This window comes from Cercospora beticola, chromosome 1 (genome assembly GCF_033473495.1).
Source record: "Cercospora beticola chromosome 1, complete sequence".
NCBI lineage: Eukaryota > Fungi > Ascomycota > Dothideomycetes > Mycosphaerellales > Mycosphaerellaceae > Cercospora > Cercospora beticola.
In genome coordinates, this window is record NC_088935.1 from 4,456,162 (window position 1) to 4,467,294 (window position 11,133).

Here is an 11,133-nt window from a genome sequence, read left to right on the forward strand (position 1 = left end):
GCCATAGCACGCCGCGCCTGCACCAAAGCCAGGCCGGACGCGCAAAAAGTGAGGCGACGAACTGGGAAGCAAGCCGCGGCGGCGCGCGTGACGAGGCGCCAAACCTCACACGTCCGATCGCACGGGGGCCAACCTTCGCGCTACAGAAGACATCCTGGCACCGAGCTGCCTTGCTCCACTCCTCCATCAGAACTGTCACCCATGCTTGCCTGCCGCCGCGCGCGACACGACAACGCCCACGTCTCGTGCTGCTGGGGGCCGCCGCAGGATGGACAGGCCTGGAGCACGCTTCTGCCGCACCGATCGTCGTCTGCCAGCGCCAATGACGCAGCAGCACGAGAATATCGCCGTGTTCGTGTGACTCCGAGCACGTTGCAGAGACACAAGTGACGACGCCACTGCTCACTGTCAGAATGCCTGCTCTCACTGATGAGACTGAGACTGCGCACATTGCTGTTTCCGGACTCCTCCGGCTAGCAAAAGAGCATCATCATGGCAAGCACGGACAAGAAGACGGTAATTTCCTCATTGCCAGCATCTTGCAGAACTACGACCTCGGGTGCTGCGTGAACGACACTGCGCTCTCGTGAATGCCAAGGCCATCGTTCTCATGGAACGGAAATGACTACACTTCACTCACAGGCACGAACCGCGGCATTTCACCGGCCATACAATGCTCCTGGGCATCTCTTTGGATCACTCGTGAACACCGCCGGAACCGAAATGGACTCTATCCCAAAAACATGCCCGCGAGACTTGAACTCAGAAATTCAATGGAGAAGTCGGAGCACGGACTTAACAGCACACAGTATTCCATTGCAAGCTCTATCATGATCATCTGTTGCTAGCCGTGGCCACTACTCTTCTAATCCTGTCTAGAGGGTTTCTTGGCCTCCGTGTTGACATGCCTTTGGACAAACTTGTCTTCGGCGCAGCGGCTGGACTCACCCACGCCGGAGTAACGCTCATCTCCTGGATGTCGTCCTCATCGAGAACTCGATCCGTTATTATCGGCGTCGGTCTCATGGAAGCAGTCCCACTTGCATTCCTGCTAGGCTGTAACCTGGGCGAGCCAGAACCGAAATCTCCAGCTTCTGGTGTCGGAAGCAGTATGGATTGTAACACTCGTTCAGGTCTGCCCGCGCTGAAGGATTCTTTACGCCCCTTAGCATTATCGGACGTCGCGGACTTTGCCGAGGCTCGTGACAGTCGAGCGATTCCTCGCGCTCTGAGCGTCTCTGAGGTCTCCAAGGGCTTGAGTACTGTTGGAGCATTATCAGATCGAAGCCTGTTCATGCTTTCAAGTACTTCCTTTGCGATGACAACTTCAATCGGACTGGCTTCTACATCAGATTCATCCTCTTCCTCGTGAACCATATCCAGTTGGACGACCGGTTTGGCGAGAATATCGCCACCGAATGAGACCGGATCAAAGCCAAAATCATCGAAGAAGTCGCATATGTCCTCCGAGACCGCATCGTCGCTTTCTCTCCTGGGAATGGCCAAGGAGTGTTGATACAGATCATCCACGACGTCTTGAAAGGCTTCCAGGCTTGCCACAGAGTTCTTGCGCGGTGCAATCGCGGGCTTGGGTAGCTTAATGGGACCGTGCAAGTAACAAGTACGCCGCCATGCTGTCAATTCTGGCGGCGTCACAGTGACAACTGAACCTCCTCGGAGATGGATCTGAGTCGCTGTCGGGATCGCCGGACTGACTCCAGCTGGCATGTTCTCGTTGTTAATCGAGTCCTCCGATATGGCATTAAGCCCACTTGCGTGCAGGACAGGATCTCCAGTATCCTTCGCTTGACCATGATTCAGAGAGACCTGCGAGAGCGGGCTGCGACCAATAATGCCAGATCTGCGGCTCTTTAGTAATTCCGGGTCCTTGGGAGTGGTGGGAGTGCGCGGCAACAGCTCTGTCGGAGTTCGTGGTAGCATATTTGGTGTACCAGGTAAGTCTTTCTCAATGAAGCTGAGCCGAGGGGGCAAGTTGACGCGAGGCGGTTGCGAAGACCTCGATCTGCTAACTGTGTTGCCCTTCCTGAACGCGAGGCACTCTGGAATAAGAGAAGCATTATCAATCTGCATTCTCGTCGTTTCCTCCCAATGCGGTCGCTTGTCCTTTGCCAACGCTCGGGTAGGCACCTTCGAGCTTGAAGGCTTAGCGACGGCACCTGTCCTCCACCGTCGTGTGCTCATATCCTCGACTATCTGTGGCGCACTGCGAACTGAGATTGCCGCCATAGAACGATGTCTTGCGTGGTCGTCGAACGATCTCCTTCGTGTATCCTTCTTGGAACAAGTGCCAGCCCCATGAGAGCTGCCTTTAGTCGAAGCAGGGTTGCGACTGGTCGTTCGCGAAGCAGAGATATGCTTTGATGTTGGTGGCGCCGATGATGAGCGGACGTGAGAAGACGTAGTCCTCATCACTGCTGGTTCACGGCCTCGGGAATACTTCCACAGTCGACGCTCGGCGGTTGCATAGGATCTTGTATTCGTCGGTATCTTTGGCGGAGCATTCGTAGGCGGCGGCGGTGGAACAGCAAATAGGTGGGATGAAGCGACTCCGTATCGCGCATTCCTGTCCACGGCTTTAACGTTATGCATAGCACTCTCTCGTAGATGTGCTGTGGTTCTAGGGCTCATTTGATGCAGCACCTCTTCTCCGCGCTGCTGCGTATCAATCGTTGTCGTCGCTTCATATTCTTGAGCTCGAGCCTTCAATGCAGTCAGATTAGACATTATTGCAGGAGGTGAAGTGCACTGTTAAAGGTGTTGGGAATAGTTTATCGTGTTTGCGCTCATGTTTCCCTTTCGTTCTTTCTTTGTCCAGCTATAGCCAACTTCTCGAAAGGCAAGCTTTGGCGAACATACAAAGGAAAAAGCTTTTCGCTACCAATGAGCCTTGCATTCCTCAGAATGTCGTGTATCCGGATTGGTAAGTGCTTCGGAGCGTTATCCCGAGTCTCACCTTTTGCGCAGTGGTGCGCTGCACTTTGTTGCGATTGGCGCGCAATGGTGAAGTTATCTTTTTGTGTGTTCCTGTAGTGGTAATTCTGGGTTGCAGTGCCATGAGCACGAAAGTGTAGTGGTGTCTGCGGAGCATTGTACGACGTTCAACGTGGTGTATTGTGTTTGACGCGACGAAAGGGCGGTAGATCTTCTTAAGTTTGGGAACAGACGCTATATAGCCTCTCCTAATGGCAGTGATGGAGTGCGGATAATATATATACACATCTTAGTAGCCACAGCTGTGCTCAATTGTTCACAGCCGGAGCAGCAAGTGTGTTCCCACCATCGGGATACTAGTTTCATGTCAGCGACGCCTACACTAGCAGATACTACACAGGATTGCACACTTACCAAAATTTGATGATTGTAGAACACACCACCCTTACCAGCAAGGAACAAAATGGTGGCCGCCATATCTCCATCCTCGCCTTTCCGACCCGCTGGGTTTCCAGAATCCATGTCCATCTCAGTTTTGTTCGCTTTGTTGCTGTCTCCGCCAGTCATCTCACTTGGGAAGACGCCAGGGGCAATAACATTTACTCGAACTTTGACGTCTTTGAACGTTGTGGCGAGCATTCTTGACAAGTGCGTAAAGGCGGCTTTCGAGCTTCCATATGCGAATTGGCCCATCGATGAGCCCTTCCTGTAAAGATTGTTAGCAGTTGGTTCGGGGTCCCGGGAGTGGGTCTGAGTATTTACATTGCTCCAGAGATGGATGAGACGTTGACCACGCTTGAGGTGTATCCTGGAGTTTGCTTGCCGCCCTTCTCCAGAATTGGAAGGAAGGCAATGCTCATGAAGTATTGGCCCATGACATTGGTGCGAAAAGTATCTGCCCATTCTGATTCTTCAGAGCGGAGGAAATATTTGGAGATCGCTTCTGCGCTGGACATATCCGGCGGGCCATCCTGAAGACAATAATGGTCAGCTTGCAATCTAGCGCACTTGCAGGAGCACCCAAAGGTCGGAGGAAAAAGCGAAGAGTATCTCACCGCGTTCGCCGAGAACTTAGTGCTGTCACGCGCAATGCCAGCGTTGTTGACGAGCAATTGGATTCCGTTCGGCTCCTTCTGTTCGATTTCCTTGGCAAGCTGCAGAGCGCCTTCCTTGGAACTGACATCGCCCACTAGTTTGTGCAGGCTTCCTGGACCGGTGTTGTACTGCTTGATGGCATTGTCAAGCACTTCTTCTCTGCGAGAAGTGATGTAGACTTTGGCTCCGTTCGAAACAAGGGCCTGGGTGATCATCAAGCCAATGCCTGTGGCGCCGCCAGTCACTAGTGCTGTGACATGTGATACGTCAAAGAGGCCGGATGCCTTCAGATCTTGGTTGTTCGCCATATCTGATATTGTTAGCTGATTGAATCAAGAGGACTGCGGATGAATGCTGACTCGTGGAGAGTAATCTGTGGTGCTGGGTGAGTCCTGTTTGTCGAGGAAGATTTGATAGAGTGCGAGTTGTTCTGGAGAAGAGACGAAGCATGGCTGAATGAAAAATGTGTTATGTGGGCATGTCGTGCATCTCAATGGCATGCGGATGGCATCCAAGTGATGCGGTCAATGGTGATGGGCTCATGACGTTGACAACCTGTGCCTCACCGTCACTGGATGCTGGAGGACTACAAATGGCAAGCAATTCCCCGGCGTTGGAGACATGCGTGCACGGCATACTGGGAGAGACCACAATGGACTCTGCGCAAGTTGTGATATGGCTCACTGTGTTGCACGAGCTGAGCAACTGTTAGGCACCTTTCAGCAGCTGGCCCGGTCGCTAGCAACATGCTGGATTCCGAAGGCGATGCCACAGTCTGTTTCTCGGACTGATCTGTGGAGCAAATATTATGTCTCTTCGCTGAGCCTGGGAGCGGTGACCTTGCTCATGTTCGAAGAAAGCATTTCGAGCGATTGTGTGATTGCTTTCGTCTCAACTCCTCGATGGAAGACAATCGCATCTCAGACACATCTCTGGGGCATAGTCTTGCGCGAGGCATATTCACCGGGGAGGGCCTCCTCTTCGGAACCAGATCTGCTTTGTGGCGAATGCTCTGGACTTGCATCCGACTCATCACAGCTCTGTGAGCATTGGAGCAGCACTCGGGGGTGGTCTTGGCGGTTCATGTGCGTGAAGAGGAGTGTTGGGCAGGTGTGCCGACCGACTTTCACCGAGGTCGGGTTTCAATGTCAGCATGTCAGCCAGTCCCATGATTGGCCGAGGACAAATGTTCCTCCCAAGTCGCCATCTGGCCGCGGACATTCGCAGCAGTCCACAGATCATGGTTCAGTAGACAGAAGTGTTGTGACAAGGGAGGACAATAGCCTCAGGTGCGCACTGGAAGTGTCGGAAGTCTAGACGTGTAAGGCAGTGCCGATATTCGTCGCCGCCAAAAGTCATGCAAAGGTGAAGCACGGCAGCTGGCTTTAGCTCTGTCCCGGCGTGTTTAGAGCCGACGTGAGTGACATCTACGATTCTTCTTGTCCATCTCAATCGCCTCGCTGCGAGACCGCACCACCACCCACTCCCCTCCACCCGCCTTTCTGCTCCTCGAGAGCCTGGAGTTCGTCTGTTGTCACCACCGCCAACATGTTCTCCGCCGGACTCAGGCACTTTTCCGGCCGTGGCGCCGTCCGCGCTGCGTCCCGCAACTTCTCCAGCACACCACGAGCAAACCGCATAATCACCAGCGCTCCGCTGCGAGCGAAGGAGGCCTCGGGCGCCATTGGACACAAATACCCGGTCATTGACCACGAGTACGATGCTCTCGTCGTCGGCGCTGGAGGCTCTGGTCTCCGTGCAGCCTTCGGTCTGGCAGAGGCTGGCTTCAACACCGCGTGTATCTCGAAGCTGTTTCCTACACGATCACACACTGTCGCCGCTCAAGGAGGTATCAATGCCGCGCTGGGCAACATGCACGAGGATGACTGGCGATGGCATATGTACGACACTGTCAAGGGCTCCGACTGGCTCGGTGACCAAGACGCTATCCATTACATGACCCGAGAGGCACCCGCGTCTGTGTACGAGCTCGAAAACTACGGATGCCCCTTCTCGCGTACCGATGATGGCAAAATTTACCAGCGAGCCTTCGGTGGACAGTCACGGGAGTTTGGCAAGGGTGGACAGGCGTACAGATGCTGCGCTGCTGCCGACAGAACTGGACACGCTCTACTTCACACGCTTTATGGTCAATCTCTCCGACACAACACCAACTACTTCATCGAATTCTTCGCCATCGACCTGATCATGGAGGACGGCGAATGCAAGGGTGTCATTGCCTACAACCAAGAGGACGGCACTCTCCATCGTTTCCGTGCTCACAACACTGTCCTTGCCACCGGTGGTTACGGCCGTGCTTACTTCTCTTGCACTTCCGCACACACATGTACTGGTGATGGAATGGCCATGGTCGCTCGTGCCGGTCTTCCTAACCAGGATCTGGAGTTTGTGCAATTCCACCCCACTGGTATCTACGGCGCTGGTTGCTTGATCACCGAAGGCTCGCGTGGTGAGGGAGGCTACTTGCTCAACAGCGAGGGTGAACGTTTCATGGAACGTTACGCTCCAACAGCAAAGGATCTGGCATCTCGCGATGTCGTCAGCCGAAGTATGACCATGGAAATCCGTGAAGGTCGCGGTGTTGGTCCTGAGAAGGACCACATTTACCTGCAACTGTCTCACTTGCCTCCTGAGATTCTCCACGAGCGTCTGCCAGGTATCTCCGAGACCGCATCCATCTTCGCAGGTGTCGACGTTACCAAGCAGCCCATCCCTGTGTTGCCAACCGTCCACTACAACATGGGTGGTATTCCCACCAAGTATACCGGTGAGGTGATCACAGTCGACGAGAAGGGTCAAGACAAGGTTGTGCCAGGTCTTTTCGCTTGCGGCGAGGCTGCCTGTGTATCCGTCCACGGCGCCAACCGTCTCGGAGCCAACTCACTTCTTGATCTGGTGGTCTTCGGCCGTGCTGTCAGCCACACAATCCGAGATAACTTCTCACCTGGCAAGCCACACAAGGAGATTTCCAGCGATGCCGGAGCTGAGGCTATTTCCGTTGTTGACCAGATCCGCACCGCTGATGGACCAAAGAGCACCAACGAGATCCGAAGCGATATGCAGAAGGTCATGCAGTCCGATGTTTCCGTCTTCAGAACACAAGAGTCACTTGACGAGGGTGTGAAGAGGTGAGTTTTGCGTCTCCATTTGTGTTCAATCAGCTCTTGCTAACATTTTCCAGAATCAACGAGGTCGACAAGCAATTCCACCAAGTCGGTATCAAGGACCGAAGCATGATCTGGAACAGCGACCTGGTCGAGACTCTCGAACTCCGAAATCTCTTGACTTGTGCCGTGCAGACCGCCGAAGCTGCCGCAGTCCGCAAGGAATCTCGTGGAGCTCACGCCCGTGAAGACTACCCAGACCGAGATGACGAGAACTGGATGAAGCACTCCCTGACATGGCAGAAGAAACCTCATGAGAAGGTTGACATTGGTTACCGTGCAGTGCAAGCCAACACCCTTGACGAGAACGAGTGCAAGGCAGTTCCTCCATTTGCTAGAAAGTATTAGAAGCGTTCGTTGTTTGGCGAAGATCTTCAGATTAGTGAAGGTTATTCAGACGACTTCACTTTTTTACAGCAGGCTGCGAGGTCGCTCAAGGCAGATGTTGCTGACAGGAAACTGCATGTAGTCTAGAAGTAGCGAAGGCGTTTGTATATATATACTAGCATTCTGTTCGACTCGTGTTGTCTCTGCAAACACTTTGGCGTGCTGTGTCTGTGATATGAATGAAGGCCTTAGGCAGTGCAAACCAAGCTCAAAAATCCATTGCACGCTCATCGATTGGCAGCATAATTGAGCTGTACCTATCACAACATCGCTACGTATCAATTCGCGCTGCTCGCCTTTGTCTGTGAAGCCTCATGAACCCTCCGCATGGTCCGTGGAAATGGTAACCTCTTTCCACTCGTCAAGAAGTTGGATAGTCTCCTCACACTTGGCTCTGATGACACTATACGCATCACTCCCCAAAGCGAGTCGAGGAGGAATAGCTCTCCCATCACGTTTCTCAAGCACATCAGCAATCGCAGAGCACCCCAATTCAATATTCCCAAGTTGCGTATTATCCTTCTCCTCCAAAGCCTTCCTTACCTGTCCGACCAAAGTATCATCATAATCCTGAATCCTATTCTCAGTAAACTGCCTCGCACCCGGATTCAAAAATCCCGTCCTAAAATACCCTGGCTCGATAGAAATCACATCGATTCCCAAAGGTTCAACTTCTGCTCTCAAGGATTCCGTGAGACCGGCAATGGCCCATTTGACGCCCCCGTAAATGCTTGCGCCTGGAACTCCGCGCCAGGAACCGATGGAGCCGAAGTGTGCGATTGTACCGGATTTTTGGGCGCGCATGTAGGGGAGGACTGCGCGGGTGAGGTTTAGGACTCCGAAGACGTTGACGTTGAAGGATTGGAGGGTTTCGGAGGGGGAGGCTTCTTCGAGGGCGCCTTCGAGGATGAAGCCGGCGGCGTTGATTAGGATGTCGAATTTGCCATAGTGTTTGTGGGCTGAGGCGATGATGGTGTGGAGTTCGGAGAGGGGTTGGGTTACGTCTAGGTCAACTGTTGTGGGGTGTCAGAGAGATGGAATTGCAGGTCTGGTTTGGAGGGATTCTACTTACGTGTTACAGCGCCTTTTTCTTTGAGGTCTGATATTTTGGTGCTGTCCCGAGCGGTTGCGATAACCTTGTGGCCGCGTTTGAGAGCTTCAAGTGCTATGCCTTTGCCAAAGCCGCTCGATGCAGCGCTGACCAAGTATACGAGTGGTGCCATTCTGATGAGCGCCTATTCAGCAGTCGATTCGATGTGGTGTGCTGGGGTAGTTGGAGAAGGCGAGAGCGATCTGGGTTGGGCGCGGGTCAGATTCAAGTAGACCTTTCCTGGAGAGCACGCCGGAAGGAACAGCAAGAGCAGTCGTGATCATGGAGCACTAAAAGATGCTAAGGCCGAGCTGATACCTTTAGTGTGACATGTCGATCTATGGAGGAACCCCTCTCTCTGCGTTCTAGGCCGGCTGTGCTGCACAAAGCAAAGAGGGTGCAAGAGAAATGCCAGAGTATTCCTCGCCAAGTGCTGCACCGACCTGTTGATCTCTCACAGCCCTAGTGTGCTAGGATTTCCGTAGGAAGCTTGCAATGGCTTAGAAGCTACAGCAGCTGCGATAGGCGAGAAGGTGGCATTCGGTTCCGAAAGCTGGGATGCGAATGGCTGTCAAGTGCCAAGATGTCGAGCTCATGAGCTGGCATCTAGCTCTCGAAACGCAACTTCCTCTGGTAGCCGAAAGCTCGCACAACTGCTCATGTCAGCATCGTACGGTTACGTCAAGAACAAACTGGTGATCAACTTACAACATCCGCTTTTTAGGTGCCACATCTCGAACGTCGTAGATCTGGACATCGCCATCTTCGATTTTGCCGGGCCTAAGAGTCGTCTCCAACTGTCGAGAGATCTCTGCTGCGATCTCAAGACCTTCCTTCACGTTGTCATCACTCTTCGTGCTGAAGCAGTATACGTGAATCAAGGGCATGCGCAATTCTGCTCCCAGGAGCTGACGAAGTTCAGGGGTGTACACTCCAATGAAGCTCGGCAAAAAGGTGATTGCTGTAGCTGGAAGGTTCATCACGAAATGCTGAAACGTTCGTGGCTGGTGAAGTGTTTTCAACACTTCTGGTTTGGCATCCGGCTCTTTTCTCGATGGTCGCTTCGTCACATGCACGGTGTGCTCCGCTTTGGCGAGCTCTTGAACAGCGCGACGAATGAACGTTCTTCCGTCTTCGTTGAATGGCTGTACATAATCTTGAACTCGGTTGCGAGATATGGCATCCCGTAGACATTCATAGCTGTCCGGGTTTAGATCATTGGCCCACATGAAGATGTGCTTCTTGCCTGCGGGTACGGCAAATGGTCCAATGCCAGCCATGACATCGCATACTGCTTCACCTTCATTGAATATCGATACCAAGCGACGGTGTTCAGTGTTGAGTCGGCTGTTCCAATAAACTTTGCTATAGTCGAATTTGAAGGTGCAATTTTCCTCGGAAATCGTAACGTTCATGTCGTCCGGTCCGGCGAGAACTTCGTACTGGAACGTTCTGTATTCGCTTTCCTCACCCACATCATCGATTTTATTAATCACAGTACGCACTCCGGCGTTTTTGTCCATCAGGATCTCCGCGATGAGGTGTTTGTACTTGAGATATTCGTCGCGCAGATTCAAGTGAGCAACATGCCCGACTTGCGAGAATCCGGACGGTATCTCTCCCTGTTCATCCTCAGGGAGTATTGCAGAAATGATGTCGTGATACGTCCAGTACGAGTAGTCCAACTTGAGCTGGAATGGTATGACACTGATCAAACCCTGGCTCGCAAGTTCCGCCACTGTCGAAGAATGCGGTCCTGTGCTCTTGGGATGTGCTGCAGCATATTGAGGGTCGATACCTGTGGTCGTCTCAGGTCTCAGCAAGACGCACTTCTTGCCGCTCTGTGCTCGAGATGGATCCGGGTCAGGATGTACGCTCCCCAAGCGCTCTTTGGCTAGAGCATCCTTGCTCTTCTCCAGAGCGGTTCTCACGCTGAAAATGTTCTTGTTCTCGAAAACTCGAGCGGCTTTGAGGTCGACATTGCGCTGGAAGGCTGATCGATCCAAGGTTCGCATCAGTCTGTTGGCGGGCGGGCGCCACATGTCCTCGTCTGCCATGGGGATGATGAGCGGATGTCAGTGATGTTGTTCCGAGTCAGAATGGTGTTCCTCCAGAACTTATTTAGGGTTTCATTAGCCCGCTCTCGCGACGCCATATGGGGATGCCGGGGAAGGACGGTATCCAGCCGACCACCTCATTGTGTTGTGTGCTAGTCGCCGGCTCCTTGCATACCGGTCTCGCTTGTACACTGGAGGAGAATGTGGCATATGCATTGATCTGTGATAAAGGTCAGTTGTATCGCAGCATGATTTCTGTTGAAATCGAGACCAACCACTCGTCAAGCGGACGGCTGCTTACCGCTGCCGCTAAACGTGCACTGCTTCTCGCCCGAATGACATGGGTGTCGGTTGGGATCTGCATGTG

General features: G+C 53.1%; 5 protein-coding genes across 5 annotated transcripts; 1 reads left to right on the forward strand and 4 right to left on the reverse strand.

Annotated features, from left to right (window-relative positions):
• Positions 1-834: 834 nt before the first annotated feature.
• RHO25_001781 (uncharacterized protein) lies at positions 835-2,091 on the reverse strand (the record flags this gene model as incomplete). Its single annotated transcript, XM_023594385.2, has 1 exon — positions 835-2,091. One exon carries the CDS (start codon positions 2,089-2,091, stop codon positions 835-837), a length of 1,257 nt encoding a protein of 418 aa, XP_023458178.2.
• A 1,169-nt stretch (positions 2,092-3,260) lies between these two features.
• Positions 3,261-4,497, reverse strand: RHO25_001782 (uncharacterized protein; the record flags this gene model as incomplete). The annotated part of the gene is made up of 5 exons (XM_023594386.2): positions 3,261-3,308; positions 3,367-3,658; positions 3,715-3,923; positions 4,008-4,357; positions 4,407-4,497. 5 exons carry the CDS (start codon positions 4,495-4,497, stop codon positions 3,261-3,263), a joined length of 990 nt encoding a protein of 329 aa, XP_023458177.1.
• Positions 4,498-5,595: 1,098 nt separating this feature from the next.
• Positions 5,596-7,580, forward strand: SDH1_1 (succinate dehydrogenase flavoprotein subunit; the record flags this gene model as incomplete). Its single annotated transcript, XM_023594387.2, has 2 exons — positions 5,596-7,196; positions 7,250-7,580. The coding sequence occupies 2 exons, from the start codon at positions 5,596-5,598 to the stop codon at positions 7,578-7,580; spliced, it is 1,932 nt and encodes a 643-aa protein (XP_023458176.1).
• Positions 7,581-7,931: 351 nt separating this feature from the next.
• Positions 7,932-8,842, reverse strand: RHO25_001784 (uncharacterized protein; the record flags this gene model as incomplete). Its single annotated transcript, XM_023594388.2, has 2 exons — positions 7,932-8,632; positions 8,692-8,842. 2 exons carry the CDS (start codon positions 8,840-8,842, stop codon positions 7,932-7,934), a joined length of 852 nt encoding a protein of 283 aa, XP_023458175.1.
• A 459-nt stretch (positions 8,843-9,301) lies between these two features.
• Positions 9,302-10,766, reverse strand: RHO25_001785 (uncharacterized protein; the record flags this gene model as incomplete). Its single annotated transcript, XM_023594389.2, has 2 exons — positions 9,302-9,362; positions 9,418-10,766. 2 exons carry the CDS (start codon positions 10,764-10,766, stop codon positions 9,302-9,304), a joined length of 1,410 nt encoding a protein of 469 aa, XP_023458174.1.
• Positions 10,767-11,133: the final 367 nt, after the last annotated feature.